This window comes from Gorilla gorilla, chromosome 16 (assembly GCF_029281585.2).
Source record: "Gorilla gorilla gorilla isolate KB3781 chromosome 16, NHGRI_mGorGor1-v2.1_pri, whole genome shotgun sequence".
NCBI classification, from domain to species: domain Eukaryota; kingdom Metazoa; phylum Chordata; class Mammalia; order Primates; family Hominidae; genus Gorilla; species Gorilla gorilla.
In genome coordinates this window covers 76,476,370-76,499,132 of record NC_073240.2, presented here as the reverse complement: position 1 = coordinate 76,499,132, position 22,763 = coordinate 76,476,370, and the positions used below count along the sequence as shown (strand labels likewise).

The following is a 22,763-nucleotide window of genomic DNA, read 5'->3' as shown; positions in this document are numbered from 1 at the left end:
ACACCTGTAATCCCAGCACTTTGGGAGGCCAAGGCGGGCAGATCACGAGGTCGGGAGATCGAGACCATCCTGGCTAACACGGTGAAACCCCGTCTCTACTAAAAATACAAAAACAAAATTAGCCGGGCGTGGTGGTGGGCGCCTGTAATCCCAGCTACGCGGGAGGCTGAGGCAGGAGAATCACTTGAACCTGGGAGGCGGAGGTTGTGGTGAGCCAAGATCGTGCCATTGTGCTCCAGCCTGGGCAACAAGAGTGAAACTCTGTCTCAAAAAAAAAAAAAAAGTTTCTTTTATGTTTAAAGGTTACAGAGGTTCAGTTATTCAAGATAAAAAGAGTTCTGGAGAGTTCTGCACAGCAATGTTGAACATACTTAACTTTACAGAACTGTACACCTACAAATGGTTAAGATGATGAATTTCATGATATGTGTATTTAGCCACAATTTTTTTTTCTTTTTACAGACAAGGTCTTGCTATATTGCCCAGGCTGGCTTCAAACTCCTGGGCTCAAGCATACCTCCTGCCTCAGCCTCCAGAGTAGCTGGGACTAAAGGCAAGCACAACTGCACCTGGCAAACCATGATTTTTAAGTTCCTTTTAAATTAAACAAAATCTAATGTTTCAGATCAAGAAAAAGATCTGACTTCACTTGTGCAGTGGAAAGTAACTCACTGGCCAAGTAGAGGCCTATGGAGTTGTATTTTTCACTGTAGAGGCTCTGGAATGAACCTGTTGATTTTGATGCTCAGAGCACTGGACCTGGCCTGGGATGGAGGTTAAGCACTGGAGGTGCCCTCTGGTTTACACTAGAACCAAAGGGCTGGGCCAGCCCAGCAGTGCAAGTCAGATTTCTCCCAAATGTTCCTGTTTTCTTGTAATCTAAGGCTCACAGGCGCTTGAATGAAGTGTGAATTCACCTTTCTCCCCACTCCCATTCTTTAGGGTCCACCCAAAGTGGGAAGTCTGTTTTCTTTTTTTTTTTCTTTTTTCTTTTTTTTTTTTTGAGACGGAGTCTCGCTCTGTCGCCCAGGCTGGAGTGCAGTGGCGCGATCTCGGCTCACTGCAAGCTCCGCCTCCCGGGTTCACGCCATTCTCCTGCCTCAGCCTCCCGCGTAGCTGGGACTACAGGCGCCCGCCACCACGCCCGGCTAATTTTTTGTATTTTTTAGTAGAGACGGGGTTTCACTGTGTTAGCCAGGACAGTATTGATCTCCTGACCTCGTGATCCGCCCACCTCGGCCTCCCAAAGTGCTGGGATTACAGGCGTGAGCCACCGCGCCCGGCCGGGAAGTCTGTTTTCAAAATGACATCTACTCCATGCATGTCTTGTTTCCCTAATGTACTTTATGGAAGTTCTTCACACTACTGGAGCATTGACGTTACTTGTTAAGCAGCCTTCCACATCCTAGCTCTTTTCCAAGTGAGTCCCACATAAGTAGCCCTGAAACCTTCTTTCTGCCCACCCAAAAACAAAACAAAACTAGAATATGAGGAAGTAACAATCAGATTTTTTAAAAAATAAATTATAATTTAAAATAATTTTTTACTTTTTTTTATTTGTTTTGTTTTTTGTTTTGTTTTGAGACGGAGTCTCACTCTTGTCGCCCAGGCTGGAGTGCAACCTCCGCCTCCTGGGTTCAAGTGATTCTCCTGCCCTAGCCTCCAGAGTAGCTGGGATTACAGGCGCCCACCACCACGCCCGGCTAATTTTTGCATTTTTAATAGAGACGGGGTTTCACCATGTTTTGGCCAGGCTGGTCTCAAACTCCTGACCTCAGATGATCCGCCCACCTCGTCCTCCCATGGTGCTGGGATTACAGGCATGAGCCACCGTGTCCAGCCCCAATTTTTTACTTTTTTATTTAAAAAGTAGAGACATAGTCTCACTACATTGTCCAGGTTGGTCTTGAACTACTGGCCTCAGGTGATCCTCCTGCCTTGGCCTCCCAAAGTGCTGGGATTACAGGCATGAGCCACCTGTAATCCCAGGTGGCCAGAGTTTGTTTTTTTGTTTGTTTGTTTGTTTGTTTTTTGAGATGAAGTCTTGCTGTGTCGCCCAGGCTGGAGTGCAGTGGCACGATCTCGGCTCACTGCAACCTCCGCCTCCCGGGTTCAAGCGATTCTTCTGCCTCAACCTCCCGAGTAGCTGGGATTACAGGCGCCTGCCACCACATCCAGCTAGTTTTTGTATTTTTAGTAGAGACGGGGTTTCACCATGTTGGTCAGGCTGGTTTCGAACTCCTGACCTTGTGATCCGCCCACCTCGGCCTCCCAAAGTGCTGGGATTACAGGCATGAGCCATCGTGCCTGGCGAGTTTGGGGTTTTTGATTGCTTTTGTCTTCCTCCAGGGACCCTAGAACCAGTGTTTCCTCTGGAATTAAATTTTCATAATATGAGTTGGCACTTAGTTGAGAATTAAATAACCAATTGAATAAACTGCGTAGAGAGTTATATTGGTTAATGAGTGATGGCTATTCAGGAAACTGTAGAGGAACTGCTCAGAAAAGGCTGGGCGCAGTGGCTCACACCTATAATGCCAGCACTTTGAGAGGCTGAGGAGGGAAGATTGCTTGAGCCTAAGAGTTCAAGACTAGCCTAGGCAACATAGGGAGATCCCGTCTGTACCAATAAATTTTAAAATTGGCTGGGTGTGGTGGTGTATACCTGTAGTCTCAGTTACTGGGGAAGCTGAGGTGGGAGGATTGCTTGGGTCCAGTAGATTGAGGCAACAGTGAGCCATGATTGCACCACTACACTCCGACCTGGGTGATAGAGAGAGACCCTGTCTCAAAAAAAAAAAAAAAAAAGGAAATATCTGTAGGAAAATAATGTTATTGCTAATATATGACTCATTTACCCTTTAACTTCCTTTTTTTCTCATGGAAACAATTGTGATTTTGCATTAAGTTAATTTTTTTCAGGAATGTGGCCATCATATCATAACTGCATAACTGTCTGTATACAGGAGATGATATGAAATGAATGAACCATTTTCTTACGTTTTCCTTTGTAGGGAAGATGGAAGAGTTGAGTCAAGCCCTGGCTAGTAGCTTTTCTGTGTCTCAAGATCTGAACAGCACAGCTGCCCCACACCCCCGCCTATCCCAGTACAAGTCCAAGTACAGTTCCTTGGAGCAGAGTGAGCGCCGCCGGCGGTTACTGGAACTGCAGAAATCGTAAGGAAGCTTTAACTCCTTGTCTTCTTTCTCTGGGCTAGGAGCTATGAACCATTCCGAAGGCTCTAGGCTTGTCTCTACAGACTCTCCCTTCAAAGTAGACCCTTTGTAGGCTGATCTTCTTACCCACAGGTTGGGGGGGGTAAATCCTGGCAGAGGTAGGTTTCTTTTATACCCAGAGCTTAGGAGAAGATGAGGAATTAGGGAGACACCGAAGTTTGAAACCGAAAGCTCAATTATTTGGTTAAGTTTTTCTTTTTTTCCTGGCAGCTGTACTGAGCTCTGTGGTTTAGGAACTTGCGAAAGCCACGCCCAGACTTTCACTCCCCACATTTCCTGGGATACTTGTGTTTGGCTTCTGCACTCTGAATGCTGGTATTGGTGTGGTCTTCCCATCTGCCTTCAGCCCAAATGTTTCTGTGGCACTCTTGGGAGTTCAAGACAAATAATTCCTAAGGGAATCTGAGGAAATGTCTTCCATACACTTAATTCTAAGTGCCAAGATGTGCAAACAGGGAAAGAGGGCAGGATAAGAGTGTTTGAGGCTGAGCTACTCTGAAGGCAGGGCCGATCCTTGTATTCTCAATGCAGCATGGGCCTCTTCTGGGTCATAAATCAAGGAATTAGGGATCAGAAGAAACTACTAACAGCTGCATAGTTTCCATACAGTCTGCATTTTGCCCAGTGTTGCATCACTGGTTGTGTTTGGCAGAGATGGTTCCCTGTGGCTCTGGGTGGCTTGCAGAATACATTCCCAGATCATTCCTCTCCCCATTTTTAAAACTGTAGTTATCTTTGAATAGGTAATACATTTGTATGGTTGAAAATTTAAAATATACGTAAGAGGCTGGGCACGGTGGCTGACGCCTGTAATCCCAGCACTTTGGGTGGCCGAGGCGGGTGGATCACCTGAGGTCAGGAGTTCGAGACTGGCCTGACCAACATGGCAAAAACCTGTCTCTAGTAAAAATACAAAAATTAGCCCAACATGGTGTTGCGTGCCTGTAGTCCCAGCTACTCGGGAGGCTGAGACAGGAGAATCACTTGAACCCGGGAGGTGGAGGTTGCAGTGAGCCGAGATCATGCCATTGCACTCCAGCCTGGGCAACAGAGCTAGACTCTCTCAAAAAAAAAAATAAATAAATAAAATAAATAGAAGAGTATATGGTGAGGTCTTCTTCCCATTTCTGTCCCCTAGCTATCCAGTTCCTCTCCTATATTACTAGTTTCTGGTGTATCCTTCCAAGTATATATATATTTTAGACAGGGTGTCACTCTGTTGTTCAGGCTGGAGTGTGCAGATCCCGGCTCACTGCAGCCTCAACCTCTCAGGCTCAAGTGATCCTCCCACCTCAGCCTCTGAAGTAGGTGGGACTACAGGCACACTCCATAGCACCTGGCTAATTTTTTTATATTTTGTAGGAACAGGGTCTCCCAATATTGCTCAGGCTGATCTTGAACTCCTAGGCTCAACTGATCCTCCCACCTTGACCTCCCAAAGTGCTGGGATTTCAGACGTCAGCCACTACGCCTGGCCCTTCTGAAGATATTCTATACATATATAAGCAAGTGTGTGTGGTAGTATGTGTACAAAAGCTTTTTTTTTTTTGACTCTATCTCCCAGGCTGAGTACTGTGGCGTGATCTTGGCTCACTGCAACCTCAGCCCCTCAAGTAGCTGGGACCACTGGTGCAGGCCACCACACCCAGCTAATTTTTATATTTTTGGTAGAAACACAATTTCACCATGTTGCCCAAGCTGGTCTTGAACTCCTGAGCTCAAGTGGTCTGGCCAATTCACCCTCCCAAAGGGCTGGGATTACAGGCAGGAGCCACTGCACCTGGCTTTTTTTTTTTTTTTTTTTTTTTTTTTTACACAAGTAGCGGTATACTATATACTGTTTTGCACATTTATTTAGTGGTGTTTTGGGGGATAAATTCTTTATCAGTTCATAAAGTACCACATCATTCCTTTTTCATGGTGCTAGGTATTCCGTGGAATGGATACTTCATAATGCCATCAAGCCAGTCCCTCCTGATGGGCATCTGGGCAGTTTTCTTCTCTTGTGATTACAAACAATGCTCAGGAAATAACCACAGACAGACTTTCTTTCACACATGTACAAATATACCAGCTCTTTTATTCTCGAGATAAAAGACCATTGTGCTTTCATATGTTCTCTCTGGTGTGTGCCTTTTTATAATGAGCATGAACATGTATGTGTTTAAGAGAAACCAGCTGTGTTGGTTTCACTGCCTCAGTGGTTGAATTCCTGCCTTAGCATTGAAGAAATCAAATGTGGGAGGTTATGTGGTATTTCCAAATCACTTCGAAACAATTAGGTTCCAAAAGATTCTTTTTTTTTCTTTTCAGTTTCCCAAACTTTCTAGCATGTGTTGTTTTAAAACAAGATAACGATAAAGGGAAACAAATAAATAAAATATATTAAATTGTAAACTAAGTGACCTTTTTTAAAAGTTAGACAGGAACTGGAGAAAGGCCTGGCTTCTGAGAAAGCTGTATAAGCTGGGCACAGTGGCATACACCTACGGTCCGTAAAAAAAAAAGTTCTCTTTAAAAACAAAAAAGGTGTATAAAGCAGAAATCTCCAGAAGCTGTCCTTGCTTTAGACTTCTCACTGCATCTCAGTGGCTCTTCTCTTCCACCCCTGGGGTCTTTGGATGAGGTGTCTGCTAGGCAGGAAGGTGTCAGCTCTCATCTGGGGTGGGATGGGGTAGGGGTGAAGTTAGCCTTTCCATCTAGTGAACCTTGGAAATTTCTTTAGATATTTTATTTTGCATTCTTAGGAAACTCTGAGGAAGGCTGAGTGTATTCAGAGGGGGTTTCGCTATTTAGGATTTTGAGGGGGCGGTCACTGGTTTAGCCTTGCAAAGGAGATTCCATCATTTCTTACTTCCACCAGAATCCCCAAGTTGCTCCCAAATTTGGAGCTTTTGAATTAAATGTGTCGCATTATAGGGCATCTTCCTAAAAGACATAAAGACCTGCCCTGGCCAGACGCGGTGGTTCATGCCTAATAATCCCAGCACTTTGGGAGGCTGAGGCAGGCAGATCACTTGAGGCCAGGAGTTTGAGACCAGCCTGGGCAATATGGTGAAACCCCATCTCTACAAAAAATACAAAAATTAGCCAGGGGTGGTGGTGTGTGCCTGTAGTCCCACCTACTGTGGAAGCTGAGGTGGGAAGATCACTTGAGCCCAGGAGGTCGAGGCTGCAGTGAGCTGAGATTGCACCATTCCAGCCTGGGCAACAGAGCGAGACCCTGTCTAAAAAAAAAAAAGAAAAGATATGTCCTTATGCCTTTTTTTTCCTTCCAGCAAGCGGCTGGATTATGTGAACCATGCCAGAAGACTGGCTGAAGATGACTGGACAGGGATGGAGAGTGAGGAAGAAAATAAGAAAGATGATGAAGAAATGGACATTGACACTGTCAAGAAGTTACCAAAACGCTATGCTAATCAAGTAAGTGGTCCAGAGAAGATTAGACCCAGCTAATCTCACTCCCTTTACTATGCAGTCAAAGCCCACTGAAATAAATGCTGTGATAAAGAGAGGAGAATGAGGCAGGAAAAAGGAATAGGAACTGCAAAGAACATGCCAGTGTACATAGAGCATATGGGATGATAAGAAGAGATGGCTTACTGTGCTATGGACTGACTAGGAATCACTGATGGAATCTGTGGGTAGTGGAGTTTGGGAACTATTAGCCTATGCTGTTACCAAAGGCTGCCAGCCCACTGCAGAAAGCCTCTGAGCTATTGATATAGTAACACACTCCATATCCTTGTCATTTTTTTTAGTTGTCACTGCACAGCTGTTCTGGATTGGGCCTGCCCAGCCTACCACTGACTCCTTCCACTTCCCTGGGTGGTAGAGTCTTTCCCAGGCAATGTACTATGAGGCCAGTCTTGAAATTTCACACTCAGGTGGTGGCAAGTGGGAAGTACAGCTGCCCTTGAATAAAGTGAGCCTGCCCAGCCACCCCAGACCAGCCAGCTGGCCAAGGTGAGGTTCAGGCCATGAAACAGCAGATCACTATAATAAACCTGACTCAGTGCCCTTTTAGATCCAGAGAGGAAACCAACATGGCTGTGGTACCATAGGGAAAGAGGCGTGGAGAGAGACTGTTCTTGTGTTCCAGGCAGCTCAGGTATTTCAGAAAGCAGGGTATGGGTCCAAGTTGGGATGGAGGTCTACCCTGCTATCATATACTTGTGTCTATAACCCAAGTATCTTGTCATCTCAGAATTCTCCCCTGCCTTTAGAATATGGTTCCTGGGCCTGAGTGTGGTGGCTCATACCTGTAATCCCAGCAATTTGGGAGGCCAAGGTGGGAGGATTACTTGAAGCCAGGAGTTCAAGACCAACCTGGCTAACATAGTGAGACCCCATCTCTTTTTTTTTCTTTTTTGAGACAGAGTTTTGCTCTTGTTGCCCAGGCTGGAGTGCAGTGGTACGATCGTGGCTCACTGCAACCTCTGCCTTCCGGGTTCAAGCAGTTCTCCTGTTTCAGCCTCCCGAGTAGCTGGGATTACAGATGCCTGCCACCACACCCGGCTAAGTTTTTGTATTTTTAGTAGAGACAGGGTTTCACCATGTTGGACAGGTTGGTCTCGAACTCCCGACCTCAGGTGATCCACCCCTCCCTTGGCCTCCCAAAGTGCTGGGATTACAGGAGTGAGCCACTGCACCCGGAGAGACCCCATCTCTAAAGAAAAAAAAAAAAACACAATAGAATATGGTTATTGGATGCACTCCCACAGCCCCTTTCTTTACCGCAAATACAGTACAGATAACATCCTCTGTGACAAAGTACAATTCAATTTTGTTCAGTAAGCATTATTGAAAGACCTGCTCTGTGTTAAACTAGGCTATGACATGGTAAGATAGATGTGGAGCAGAAATAGCCCCTGTGCTCCTAGAATAGGTGTGGAAGATGTTTTGTGCTATAAAAAAGTGAGATGCTGGCCAGGTGCAGTGGCTCACGCCTGTAATCCCAGCACTTTGGGAGGCCAAGGCGGGTGGATCACGAGGTCAGGAGATCGAGACCATCCTGGCTAACGTGGTAAAACCCCGTCTCTACTAAAAATACAAAAAAAAATTAGCCAGGCGTGGTGGTGGCGGGCGCCTGTAGTCCCAGCTACTTGGGAGGCTGAGGCAGGAGAATGGTGTGAACCCGGGAGGCGGAGCTTGCAGTGAGCCGAGATCACACCACTGCACTCCAGCCTGGGCGACAGAGCGAGACTCTGTCTCAAAAAAAAAAAAAAAAAAAAAAGTGAGATTCCTTCCAACCAAGGAGGAAGGAGGGGGTGTGAAATCAGAGAAGGGTTAATGAAGGAAGAGGCAGCCTTGAAGGGTAAGTAGGACATTAATAGATAGAAGTGCAGTGCATTTTAGGTCATTCCAGGCAGTGGGAACAAACAGGCTGAGCACGAGGCCCAGAAGTCAGAAAGGAGTATATGGTGTGCCCGGGAGCAGTTTGCAGGCCAGTTAGGGTAGAGTGGCATAGAGTTGGGAGAAGGAGTATGGCAGAAAAGATGTAAAGGGCCTCAAAAATATGTGCAGAGGCTGGGCACAGTGGCTCATGCCTGTAATCCCAAGCACTTTGGGAGGCTAAGGCCAGGAGTTCAAGACCAGCCTGGCCAACATGGTGAAACCCCATCTATTAAAAATACAAAAATTAGCCAGGTGTGGTGGGTGTCTGTAATCCCAGCTGGGCAGCATAGGAAGATCCCATTTCTATAAAAAATAAAAAATAAATAAAACAAATAAAAAAGAAATGTTGCCAGATAGAATGGAAGAACTTAGCAGTGGACTGGATATGAGAGGCAGTATAAGAAGTGGTCAAGGATGTAAGCTTTGAGGTCACACAGATCTGATCTCAAAGCTAGGCTCTGTGTTGACCTTAAGCAAGGTATTTTAGCCACTCTAAGTCTTTGGTTTCTTATCTGTAAAATGGGGATAGTAATAGTACTTATCTCATAGGATTCGTAGAAGGATTAAATGAAATAATGTGCCTTAAATACCTAGCCCAGAGTCTGGAAGTGCCCCAGAAGTATTAGCTGCTACTACTATTTTTTAGACAGTTATATTGAGATATAATTCACATACCATTCAATTTGCCTATTTTTATTGTATAGTTTAATGGTTTTTTTTTTTAGTGTAGTCACAAGACTGTGCAACCATCACCACTATTTAATTCTAGAACATTTTCCTTATCCCCAAAAGAAACCCCATACTAATTAGTGTCACTCTCCATTCTTCCCTGTAGCCCCTAATCATTAATCTACTTTCTGTTCCTATTTTGCACATTTCATAGAAAGGGAATCATATAATATGTGGACTTTTGTGACTGGCTTCTTTTACTTAGCATGAGGTTTCCAAGGTTCATCATGTTGTACCATGTATCAGTACTTCACTCCTTTTTATTGCCAAATAATATTCCACTGTATGGATAGACTACATTTTGTTTATTTATTCTTCAGTTTATGGCTATTTGAGTTGCTCCTACTTTTTGGCTGTTATGAATAATGCCATTTTTATTTGATTTTTTAATTAATTTTATTTATTTATTTTTTCGAGATGAAGTCTCACTCTCTCATCCAGGCTGGAGTACAGTGGCATGTTCTTGGCTTACTGCAACCTCCATCTCCTGAGTTTAAGTGATCTTCCTGCCTCAGCCTCCCTAGTAGCTGGGACTACAGGTGTGTGCCATCACACCCAGCTAATTTTTATATTTTTAGTAGAGACGGGGGTTTCACCATGTTGGCCAGGCTGGTCTCAAACTTGTGACCTGAGCTGATCCACCCACCTTGGCCTCCCAATGTGCTGGGATTACAGGTGTGAGCCACTGCACCCGGCCAAATAATGCCATTATTAATATTCATGTACTACAAGTTTTTGTGTGAGCATATGTTTTCATTTCTCTTGTGTATATACCTAGAAGTGGAATTGCTGGGTCTATATATGATAACTCTGTTTAACCTTTTGAGGAAGTGCTAGACTGTTCTCCAAAGTGACTCCACTACTTTACATTCCTACCAGCAACATACAAGTGTTCCAATTTCTCCACAGCTTTGCCAACACTTGTTATTGTCCATCCTTTTAAATATAGCCATCCTAGTGGGTGTGAAGTGGTTTCTTGTGGTTTTGATTTGTATTTCCCTATTTCCCTAGTGACTAATGATGTTAAACATCTTTTCTTTTCTTTTTTTTTTTTTTTGAGTTGGAGTCTCGCTCTCTTGCCCAGGCTGGAGTGCAATAGCACGATCTTAGCTCACTGCAACCTCTGCCTCCCCGGTTCAAGCGATTCTCCTGCCTTAGCCTCCCGAGTAGCTGGGACTACAGGCACCCGCCACCACTTCTGGCTAATTTTTGTATTTTTAGTAGAGACGGGGTTTCAGCATATTGACCAGGCTGGTCTCGAACTCCTGATTTTGTGATCCGCCCACCTCGGCCTCCCAAAGTGCTGGGATTACAGGTGTGAGCCACTGCGCCTGGCCTGATGTTAAACATCTTTTCTTGTGCATATTGGTCATTTGTATATCTTCTTTGGAGAAATGTCTATTCAAATCCTTTGCTCTTTTTTTTTTTTTTTTTTTTTTTTTTTTTTGAGATGGAGTCTTGCTCTGTCGCCCAGGCTGGAGTGCAGTGGCGCGATCTTGGCTCATTACAAGCTCCGCCTCCAGGGTTCACGCCATTCTCCTGCCTCAGCCTCCCGAGCAGCTGGGACTACAGGTGCCCGCCACCGCGCCCAGCTAATTTTTTTTGTATTTTCAGTAGAGACGAGGTTTCACTCTGTTAGCCAGGATGGTCTCAATCTCCTGACCTCATGATCTGCCCTCCTTGTTTTTTAATTGAGTTATTTATCTTTTTATTATTGAATTATAAGAGTTTTTAATATATTCTAGATACAAGTTTCTTATCAGATACATGATTTGCACATATTTTCTTTCATTCTGTGGGTTGTCTTTTTGTCTTCTTGGTGATATTGTTGGCAGCACAGAATTTTTAAATTTTGATGTAGTCTAATTTGCCTAGATTATGCTTAAACTCTAAGATTCAGTAATGGAGTGGTGATGCCATTAACAAGTTTATGAGATGCAGAAGGGAAGGGTAGGTGTTTCAGGGGTGGGAAGTACTTAGGCAACAGAAGGCAGTTAATTCCATTCTGGATATACTGAGTTTTCGGTGCAGAGGAGACAAACAGAAAGAGATACCAAGCAGACATCTGGCAATATAGATGAGTGTGGAGGAAAGAAGTCTGGAGATGAAGGAGCATTAGGAGGCGCAAGTGAAGCTATAGAAATAGATGAGATCCACCCCTAATGGGAACAGCATCTAAGAGAAAAGGGGGACCTAAAACAGCCCCCTGAAGAGTACATATTTTGGGGGAGTGTGTGGAGGAATGTTTAGAGGGAAAAACAGAGTAGTGCTATGTCATGGGGCCAAGGGAACGGATGTCAAGAAGGGAGATGTGGCTGGTAGCATTACGTAAGGCAAGGAGTAGAGTGGGGAGGATAAGAAAGAGGTATGGGAGGCCAGGCGCAGTGGCTCATACCTGTAATCCCAGCACTTTGGGAGGCCGAGGTGGGTGGATCACCTGAGGTCAGGAGTTCGAGACCAGCCTGGCCAAAATGGTGAAACCCTGTCTCTACTAAAAATACAAAAATGAGCCAGGCGTAGTGGCGTGTGCCTGTAGTCCCGGCTACTAGGGAGGCTAAAATGGGAGGATTGCTTGAACCCGGGAGGCGGAGGTTGCAGTGAACCGAGATTGTGCCACTGCACTTCAGCTTGGGTGACAGAGTAAGACTCCAATTCAAAAAAAAAAAAAAAGGAAAAAAAGGAAGAGTTATGAGAAGAGGTCAGAGGGCCTTCAGTAGGACTGTGGGGTAGGAAATCTGGACTGTGGCTGTCAGATTGAGCAAGAAGGCAGCATCAAGAAGTATTAAGTAGTTTTTAAACTAGGAGAAAGTGGAGTAGCTCAACAGAAATGCTGAGTGACAAAAAGTTTTTTTTTGAGACGGGGTCTCGCTCTGTCGCCAGGCTGGAGTGCAGTGGTGCTATCTCGGCTCACTGCAACCTTCATCTCCCAGCTTCAAGTGATTCTCCTGCCTCAACCTCCCGAGTAGCTGGGACTACGGGTGCACGCCACCACGCCTGGCTAATTTTTGTATTTTTAGTAGAGACGGCTTGTCGCCATGTTGGCCAGGATGGTCTCGATTTCTTGGCCTCATGATCTGCCCGCCACAGCCTCTCAAAGTGCTGGGATTATAGGCGTGAGTCACCTTTCCTGGCCACAAAAAGTTTTTTTTTAAGATTGGGAGTGAGCCAGGCGTGGTGGCTCATGCCTGTAATCCCAGCACTTTGGGAGGCCGAGGCGGGCGGATCACGAGGTCAGGAGATCGAGACCATCCTGGCTAACACGGTGAAACCCCGTCTCTACTAAAAATACAAAAAATTAGCTGGGCATAGTGGCGGGCGACTGTAGTCCCAGCTACTCGGGAGGCTGAGGCAGGAGAATGGCGTGAACCCGGGAGGCGCAGCTTGCAGTGAGCTGAGATAGCGCCACTGCACTCCAGCCTGGGCGACAGAGCGAGACTCCATCTCAAAAAAAAAAAAAAAAGATTGGGAGTGAGTGCCTAAAGGGAAGGAGAAATGAAAGATTCAATGAGAGAGATTAATTGATGGGACAAAGTCTTTTTTTTTTTTTTTTCTTTTTGAGACAAAGTCTCACTCTGTCACCAGGCTGGAGTGCAGTGGCGTGATCTTGGCTTATTGCAACCTGCGCCTCCTGGGTTCAAACGATTTTCCTGCCTCAGCCTCCTGAGTAGCTGGGATTATAGGTGCCCGCCAACATGCCCAGCTAATTTCTGTATTTTTGGTAGAGATGGGGTTTCACCATGTTGGCCAGGATGGTCTCAATCTCTTGACCTCGTGATCCGCCCGCCTTGGTCTCCCAAAGTGCTGGGACTACAGGCATGAGCCACCTCGCCCAGCCCATGGGACAAAGTCTTTACAGATGGAAGAGACTGAGTGGAAGAGTTTGTCTTCCCAAATTAATTTCACCACATCACTGTTTTTGTTGGTTTGGTTTGGTGTTGTTTCGTTTTTTAAGACAGATTTCCTGACATCCTGTAGTATAGTATTTGGGGCATCGGTTTGAGAAATGCTGGTCTAGTCTAAGAGCATCTCAAGGTCAGGGATCTTATTCATCTCTGAGTTGTGGCGAACATAATAGTAATGATGATAGGAGGAGATGGACAAAGTAAGAAAAGGAAGAGGGTTCATTACCCTGACCCGGGAGGTGAGGCAGTAAGCATGGTGTGGTTGCAGGTGGAGATGGAGGAGAGAAGCTGAAGTTCATAGTCAGTGGCTCCCATCATCCTGTCAGCTGTGCAGGAGACACAGCGAACTCCCTAGAGCACATGGGGTGGAGGTGCCACTGTCAGCCTTTTCTGTTCTGCCCTCATTCTTTTTTTTTTTCTTTTGAGACAGAGTTTCGCTCTTGGTGCCCAGGCTGGAGTGCAATGGCACCATCTCGGCTCACTGCAACCTCTGCCTCCCAGGTTCAAGCAATTCTCGTGGCTCAGCCTTCCTAGTAGCTGGGATTACAGGTGCCTGCCACCACACCCAGCTAATTTTTTATATTTTTTAGTAGAGACGAGATTTCACTATGTTGGCCAGGCTGGTCTTGAACTCCTGACCTCAGGTGATCCACCTGCCACAGCCTCCCAAAGTGCTGGGATTACAGGCATGAGCCACCGCGCCCGGCTCTCTGCCCTCATTCTTTCACTCAGGTTTTTAATATACACACAGGATATTAATGCCTTGTCATTGCAGACTTTCGAGTAGCACACCCCTGCTGATCTTTAACACTATTTTTTGCATTTCCAGTTGATGCTTTCTGAGTGGTTAATTGACGTTCCTTCAGATTTGGGGCAGGAATGGATTGTGGTCGTGTGCCCTGTTGGAAAAAGAGCCCTTATCGTGGCCTCCAGGGTGAGTAGCTGCCTGCCCCCTATGCCAGTAGGCCTGGTCTGTAGTGGGAGGGATTCTTTGTGCTCCATTTTCCTCATACGCCACAACAGCTGTGCCTGGAGTGGAGCTTGAAACACTTTCCTGCAGGAAGGTTTGTTGAGAGCCATCTTTGGTCGAGTAACATTCCTGCAGAATGAGGAGGCAAGAGGGCGAGGAGACCTTGAGGTCTAATAAGAATGGTAACTTTCTCTCCATGCAGGGTTCTACCAGTGCCTACACCAAGAGTGGCTACTGTGTCAACAGGTTTTCTTCACTTCTGCCAGGAGGCAACAGGCGAAACTCAACAGCAAAAGGTACCTACATAGAGTATCTACTTATTGATCAGTAAAAGACAGTGTAATTTGCTTTAAAGACCCACTTTGATAGCTTATCTTTGTTTTTTTTTTTTGTTTGTTGAGACAGAGTCTCACTTTGTCACCCAAGCTGGAGTGCAGTGGCACCATATTGGCTCACTGTAACTTCCGCCTCCTGGGTTCAAGTGATTCTCCTGCCTCAGCCTCCTGAGTAGCTGGGATTATAGGCTGCGCCCGGCTAATTTTTGTACTTTTAGTAGAGACTGGATTTCACCATTTTGGCCAGGCTGGTCTTGAACTCCTGGCCTCAAAGTGATCCATCCACCTTGGCCTTCCAAATTGCTGGGATTACAGGCATAAGCCACTGCACCCGGCCTGAAAGCTTATCTTTGAAACTGCATGTAGACACCATCCTGGCCCCTGGACCAAGGACCTCCCCTTCAAGGTCAAGCGTCCCCAGTTGCAGAATAAATGCAGCCCCATGAGGCCTGATGGTCCGTAAATTCCTGAATTAAGGTCAACATGTCTTTGGACTTCTATTACGGGACAACAGATACAGATTTGGGGGGAAACGTCTCTGAGAGAATACTAAGCATAATGGTACAGTCAGCTGATGCTGGGGCTTCCCTGCCAAACTCCCTTTTCTCCTTTCTCATTGTTGTAACCTTAGGTTCTTCCTCCCCACTGGGCCTAGCTGAGTAGACTAAGGTCATGGAGGAGAAATAACTTACCCACGGTTATTCAGTAAGGAATTGGCAGAGCTGGGCTTGCTTTCTTCTCTACCTGCTCAGGCTCCTTTGGTGGTTCCTCATGTCCTCTGTACTGAGCCCAGACTTCTCTTTTTTGTTTTTTGACATGGTCTCACTCTGTGGCCCAGGCTTGGGTTCAAGGGCATGATCACAGCTCACTGCAGCCTTTATCTCTCAGGCTCAAGTGATCCTCCCACCTCAATTTCCTGAGTAACTGAGACTACAGGAGTGTGCCACCATGCCCAGCTAATTTTTTGTATTTTTGGTAGAGATGGGGTTTTGCCATGTTGCCCAGGCTGGTCTGAAACTCCTGGGCTCAAAGCCATCTGCCTGCCTCGGCCTCCCAAAGTGCTGGGAGTATAGGTGTGAGCCACTGCACCCGGCCTTGCTCTGACTTCTCTGTTGGCGTTTAGTACCTTTCACATGCAGGCTTTGTCCCACCCATCCCACGTCTTTCCCCTACTCCTTATACCCACCTTCTGTTCAGCTGACTTATCTCCCCACATGTGCCCAGTTCATTCTGCCTCTGGGGCTTTGCTCATGCCACATCAGTACTTGGGTCTGAAATGCCTTCTCTTCTCCCCTCTGCCCTGTTGTTTAAACCCGGCTGGTCCCAGAAGACTATTTGTATGGCATCTCTCCCTTGAAGCATTTCCTGCTGCTCCAGCCTTCTCTTTCTGGAACTCCTGTTGCTCTTAGTATGAGCTCTGTAATTTAGCTCTTAGTTCTTCTGTGATCATCTTATCCCCTTAACCAAATGGTAACTTCCTTAAAGGCAGGGAATATTTATAGTTAATATTCCCCACATAACACAGTGCCTATGATAGGAACTCAAAATGCAGTTGTAAACTAAAATGGAAGATGACTTGCTTTTAAACCTCGTTGAGGTGAGTAAATGTGCCAGTTTACCTAAAACTTCAGAATTCTCACTTTGCTTAAGGTTTGCCTTGATCCGTCTTGTGCTGTCTTACCCTGAGTCACCATGAAGCTGTAGCTGGTAGCCAGGCAGGGTTCTCTCCCCAGTGAGTCCTTAGTCCTTAGTGCCAGTGACTGCTGCAAGCACTGAGGATTGTTGGACTCAAGCCTCTGGGATGGGGCTCCCTAGGTTGTGGTGGAGGGAACCTGGTTGGAAGAAGAACTCTGTGCTGACTTTCTGCTTTGTGTCCCCAGACTACACCATTCTAGATTGCATTTACAGTGAGGTAAACCAGACCTACTACGTTCTGGATGTGATGTGCTGGCGGGGACACCCTTTTTATGATTGCCAGGTAGGGATGGATCCTCCTCTCGTGGCTCTTCCTGTCTTCTCCTCTCCTCCTGGGAAAGCGGCTCAGCATGTGGGTTTGGTATGTGACCAACTTCTTGGTGTGCACAGGAAGTGGTATATCAAGAACATTATCTAATGCTCCCTGCATCTTTGAGTGTGTTTAAATTAGCTTAGTTTTAAAAGAGAAATAGGAGGAACTAAGAGAAACATGCAGTTCTTGAGAGGAAGAAAGAAAGAAACGGCAGGGGTGTAGGCTGGGACTTGATAGCAGCTGCACCCGCCCCCTTATCTCTCTCCAGAGTATGGGAGGATTTCTGGCAGTGAAGATTGTGGGGCAAGGGGGTGGGGATGCCACCTTGTGCAGCAGCCCCAGGAAGAGAAGGTGGAATTGAATGTAAGTCACCATCTACTAGACTCCTGCAACCTCCACTCCTTCACCAACCACATCCTGACCCTGAAAATGGCAGGGCCTCCTTGGTATGACCCAGAACCTCAAATCTCAAAGGTTAGCTCTAGGAGGAGACTTTTCAAATGAGGAGAGGCCCCAATATTCTCCCCTTCAGTTTCACCATACCCCCAACATTTTACTGTTGGTGATTCTTAACAGGTAACAGCAGCAGTCATCAGGTGAGGCTGAGTGAGCCCCACCGGGCTCCATCCCTGTTAATAACACTCTCCCCGTCATTGTCCCAGTTGTATAATGGTGGGTTTGGGGGTTTTGGTACTTCCTTTTGCTCCCTGTCAATTAGTTTATCATAGTGGTTCTCAATGTGTAGTCTCCAGACCAGGCATATCAGAACATTGTAGAAATGGGCCTGAGGCTGATGTGTGAACAGGCCTCCAGTGATCTTCATGCAGGCTGTCACCATAGGCTGCTTCTTTCTAAGCCATTCCCGCATACTAGGTTTCCAAAACATGCTAGGTATTGGTACTCAGAATTCTAAGGTGCATCTCATTCAAACAATAACAATCAAGATGTGCATTGCTAAGCACTTTCTGCATTAGCTCATTAAATCCCTTACAACACGTCCTTATTGTAAGGTAAGTACTATTATTATCCTTTTTTTTCTTTGAGACGGAGTCTCGCTCTGTCGCCCAGGTTGGAGTGCAGTGGTGCGATCTGGGCTCACTGCAACCTCCGCATCCTGGGTTCAAGCACTTCTCCTGCCTCCGCCTTCTGAGTAGCTGGGATTACAGGCGCTTGCCACCACACCCAGCTAATTTTTGTATTTTTAGTAGAGACGGCGTTTCACCATGTTGGCCAGGCTGTCTTGAACTCCTGACCTCAAGTGATCCACCCACTTTGGCCTGCCGAAGTGCTGGGCATGAATGACTGCACCTGGCCTGTCCTTGACATATAGATATGGAAGCTGAGATGCTAAGAAGCACAGGTCTTAAGTACCTTGCCCAAGTGTAGAACCAAGCCTACAACTTGGTTGAACATAAATTGATTGAACATAGATTGAACATAAATTCAATCTAGAACATATTTTCCTTTAATTCTGCTGAAGGATATTTTATTACATGTATTCACAACCTACAAATTTGGTAACTAAAACCAAATATATTTTTATAATTTAAACAAAAGACTGTATGTATCTTTTTAAATTTCCAAAAGCAAAATAATTTCAAAGAATGAAGAGGCCCGGTGGGTGCGGTGGCTCACACCTGTAATCCCAGCACTTTGGGAGGCTCGAGGTGGAGAGATCAAGAGGTCAGGAGATGGAGACCACTCTGGCCAACATGGTGAAACCCTGTCTCTAACAAAAATACAAAAATTAGCCTGGTGTGGTAGTGGGCGCCTGTAGTCCCAGCTACTCGGGAGGCAGGAGAATCGCTTGAACTTGGGAGGCAGAGGTTACAGTGAGCCGAGACTGTACCATTGCGCTCCAGCCTGGGTGACAGAGCAAGACTCCATCTCAAAAAAAAAAAAAAAAAATAGCATGGGGTGTTTTTGTTTATATTAGAGTTTGAAATGGAAAGTATTTCATCTTTCTGTTTCCCTTCTCTGTGGCAGACTGATTTCCGATTCTACTGGATGCATTCAAAGTTACCAGAAGAAGAAGGACTGGGAGAGAAAACCAAACTTAATCCTGTAAGGCCTGGTGTTAGGATCACCGAGTTCCTTATGGGGAGTAGTGTGGATTGGTCTGTTATCTAAATATAATCATTATGTATGAAATGATCTTTTTTGAGGCAGCATGGTATAAAGGGAAGAGTATCAATCATGTAGATCTGAATTCCATTTTTGGCTTTTATTATTACTAATTTAACATCCTATGTTCTCACTCATAATTGGGAGCTAAGCTATGAGGATATAAAGGCATAAGAATGACACAATGGACTTTGGGAACTCTGGGGAAGGGTAAGGGGGGTGAGGGATAATTGGGTGTAGTGTACGCTGCTTGGGTGGTGGGTGCACCAAATCTCAGAAATCACCACAAAAGAACTTATTCATGTAACCAAACACTACCTCTTCCCCAAAAACCTATTGAAGTAATAATAACTAAAAAAAGACTAAAAAAAATTTATTACTAAGTTAAGTTAATAATCTCACTTACCCTTAGATTTTCCATCTGAAAAATAGGATAATAACATCTAATTTACAGGGTTGTTATAAGAACCAAATTATATAAATATGCAAGTCCTCCTAACATAATACTCATGGTAGGCACTCAATAATAATAAGTGATTTAAATATGTGACACCTATTTTCAGGGCATTTTATTAGCCCTGCAGATTGGCATTTGCTTGGATTGCTCACAAAAAATGTTAAAGCCAAGGGCCAGGCGCTGTGGCTCACGCCTGTAATCCCAGCACTTTGGGAGGCCGAGGCAGGTGGATCATTTGAGGTCAGGAATTCGAGACCAGCCTGACCAACGTGGCAAAACCCTGTCTCTACTAAATACAAAAACAATTAGCCAAGTGTAGTGGTGCCCGCCTGTAATCCCAGCTACTTGGGAGGCTGAGGCAGGAGAACCACTTGAACCCGGGAGGCGGAGGTTGCAGTGAGCCAAGATTGCGCCACTGTACTCCAGCCTGGGCAACAGAGCGAGACTCTGTCACCAAAAAAAAAAAAAAAGTTAAAGGGAATTGGACAACCAGTTATAGGAGAATAAATATGATCAGTACTTTCAGTGATGTTATTATCATGTAGGTCCTGGAGGAACATGCATTGAGGAAGGGGAAGACTGCTCTCTCTAAGACACTGGTTTAAGTGCTCTATGTATATTATCTCACTGAATCCACACAGTAACCCTATGAAGTAGATATGTGCTGTTGTTATCCCATTTTACAGATGGGAAGATGGAAGTATATGGAGGTTAAATGATTGGCAGAATGGGATTCAAACCCAAGCAATCTGACTTTAGAGTTTGTAGTTCTAATCACTTAGTTATGCTGCTTCAGTCTAAAAATCCTTGCAGGTGTGAAAAGGATTTCACTAGCCCTTTATTAGTGGTAGCTGTCATGGGGCCAAGAGAATAACACACAACCACTCAACCTAGTACAATACAGTGGTTCCCACTCCTGACTGTATGTTAAAATCAACTGGAGAGCTTTTTTTTTTTTTTTTTTTTGAGACAGAGTCTCGCTCCGTCACCCAGGCTGGAGTGCAGTGGCGTGATCTCGGCTCACTGCAAGCTCCGCCTCCCGGGTTCATGGCATTCTCCTGCCTCAGCCTCCTGAGTAGCTGAGACTACAGGCGCCCTCCGCCATGCCCGGCTAATTTTTTGTATTTTTAGTAGAGACGGCGTTTCACTGTGTTAGCAAGGATGGTGTCGATCTCCTGACCTTGTGATCTGCCTGCCTCAGCCTCCCAAAGTGCTGGGATTACAGGCGTGATCCGCTGCACCCGGCCCAGTGAAGAGCTTTAAAAAAAATACCTGGGCCAGGCCGGGTGCGGTAGCTCACGCCTGTAATCCCAGCACTTTGGGAGGCCGAGACAGGCGAATCACGAGGTCAGGAGATCGAGACCATCCTGGCTAACACAGTGAAACCCCGTTTCTACTAAAAATACAAAAAATTAGCTGGTCGTGGTGGTGGGCGCCTATAGTCCCAGCTACTTGGGAGGCTGAGCAGGAGAATGCTGTGAACCCAGGAGGCCGAGCTTGCAGTTAGCCGAGATCGTGCCACTGCACCCCAGCCTGGGTGAGGGAGCGAGACTTTGTCTCAAAAAAAAAAATACCTGGGCCAGGCACAGTGACTCAAATCTGTAATCCCAGCACTTTAGGTGGCCAAGGCAGGTGGACTGCCTGAGCTCAGTAGTTCAGAGCAGCCTGGGCAACATGGCAAAACCCCATCTCTACAAAAGAAATACAAACAAAAAAATTAGCCAGGTATGGTGATGTGTGCCTATAATCCCATCACTTTGAGGCTGAGGTAGGTGGATTGTTTGAGCCCAGGAGTTTGAGACCAGCCTGGGCAACACAGCAGAACCCCATCTCTACAAAAAAATACAAAAACAGATTAGGCATGGTGGCGTGCACCTATAGTCCCAGCTACTTGAGAGGCTGAGGTGGGAGGATCACTTGAGCCCAAGAGGTTGAGGCTGCAGTGAGCTGTGATTGTGCCACTGCACTCCAGCCTGGGTGAAACAGCGCAACCCTGTCTCAAAAAAAACGACAAAAAACCTGGATCCCACCCCAGACCAGTTCAGTCAGAATCTCAGGGTAGGGCCTGTGCATCAGTAATTTTTTTTTTTTTTTGAGACCGAGTCTTGCTCTGTTGCTCAGGCTAGAGTGCAGTGGCACAATCTCAGTTCACTGCTACCTCCGCCTCCCAGGTTCAAGCGATTCTTCTGCCTCAGCCTCCCAAGTAGCTGGGACTACTGGCATGTACCACCATGCCTGGCTAATTTTTGTATTTTTAGTAGAGACGGGGTTTCGCCATATTGGTCAGACTGGTCTCGAACTCCTGACCTCGTGATCCACCCTTCTTGGCCTCCCAAAGTGCTGGGATTACAGGCGTGAGCCACCACACCTGTCCAGCATCAGTAATTTATTTTTATTTATTTTTTATTTTTAGAGACGGAGTCTCGCTCTGTCACCCAGGTTGGAGTGCAGTGGCACAGTCTCGGCCCACTGCAAGCTCCGCCTCCCGGGTTCATGTCATTTTCCTGCTCCAGCCTCCTGAGTATCAGTAATTTTTAAAAGCTCCCTAGATGATTCTTGTGGATAAAAGAAGGTTGGGGCTGGGTACAGTGGCTCATGCCTATAATCCCAGCATACTGGGAAACTGAGGTGGGAGAATCCCTTGAGCCCAGGAATTTGAGGATGCAGTGAGCTGTGATTGTGCCACTGCTCTCTAGCATGGGTGACAGAATGAGATCTCATCTCTTGAAAAAAAGGGGGAGGGAAGATTGGGAACCACGACCTAGTAGTTAAGAGAGTAAGTAGAGGGGAATTAGTAGAGAAGGATGAGACTGAAAACTTTTCTTCTTTGTTTTTTTGTTTTGGCTTGGTTTAGTTTGGTTTGGTTTGGTTTTTGAGACAGGGTCTGGCTCTGTCACTCAGGCTGGAGTGCAGTGGCACAATCTGAGCTTACTGCAGCCTTGACCTCAGGCTCAAGTGATCCTCCTACCTCAGCAGCCTCCCAAGTAGCTGGGACTACAAGTTTTTCTTCTTTGACAGAGATTTTCTTTTCTTTTTGCTTTTTTTGAGATGGAGTCTTGCTCTGTCACCCAGTCTGGAGTGCAGTGGCATGATCATGGCTCACTGCAACCTCCCCTTCCTGGGTTCAAGCTATTTTCCTGCCTCAACCTCCCAAGTAGCTTGGACTACAGGCACATGCCACTATGCCTGGCTAATTTTTGTATTTTTAGTACAGACGGGGTTTCACCATGTTGGCCAGGCTTGTCTTGATTTCTTGACCTCAGGTGATCCTCCTGACTTTGCCTCCCAAAGTGCTGGGATTACAGGTGTGAGCCACTATGCCTGGCCTGACAGAGATTTTCAATTGCTTGGGCCAGTATCATTTATAACGTACTAATTCCTTGTTCTAATTTCTATTTCAGTTTAAATTTGTGGGGCTAAAGAACTTCCCTTGCACTCCCGAAAGCCTGTGTGATGTGCTATCTATGGATTTCCCTTTTGAGGTAACGAAACCATTGTCTTTATTGCCTTGACATGATGATAGGCTGCAGAGAGACTTAGTTACACAAAGTCTTAAAATATTCCTTGATTGTGCTGTGTCAAAGCATCAGAATGGGACAAAGCT

At 45.9% G+C, this 22,763-nt stretch overlaps 1 protein-coding gene across 7 annotated transcripts in view; it reads left to right on the top strand.

Moving 5' to 3' along the window:
• Positions 1-22,763, top strand: part of SNUPN (snurportin 1) — a 40,332-nt gene that overhangs the window by 2,613 nt on the left and 14,956 nt on the right. For 6 of the 7 annotated variants that reach the window (XM_063699048.1, XM_055363828.2, XM_031002366.3 and 3 more), the window contains 7 exons: positions 3,015-3,177; positions 6,516-6,660; positions 14,095-14,199; positions 14,438-14,531; positions 16,451-16,548; positions 18,565-18,642; positions 22,561-22,641. In XM_063699048.1, the coding sequence (XP_063555118.1) occupies positions 3,020-3,177; positions 6,516-6,660; positions 14,095-14,199; positions 14,438-14,531; positions 16,451-16,548; positions 18,565-18,642; positions 22,561-22,641 (759 nt within the window). In that variant the 5' untranslated portion in view covers positions 3,015-3,019. Of the gene's footprint in view, positions 1-1,401; positions 1,421-3,014; positions 3,178-6,515; positions 6,661-14,094; positions 14,200-14,437; positions 14,532-16,450; positions 16,549-18,564; positions 18,643-22,560; positions 22,642-22,763 lie in introns of those variants that run through there. The other variant, XM_055363829.2, reaches the window with a different exon arrangement.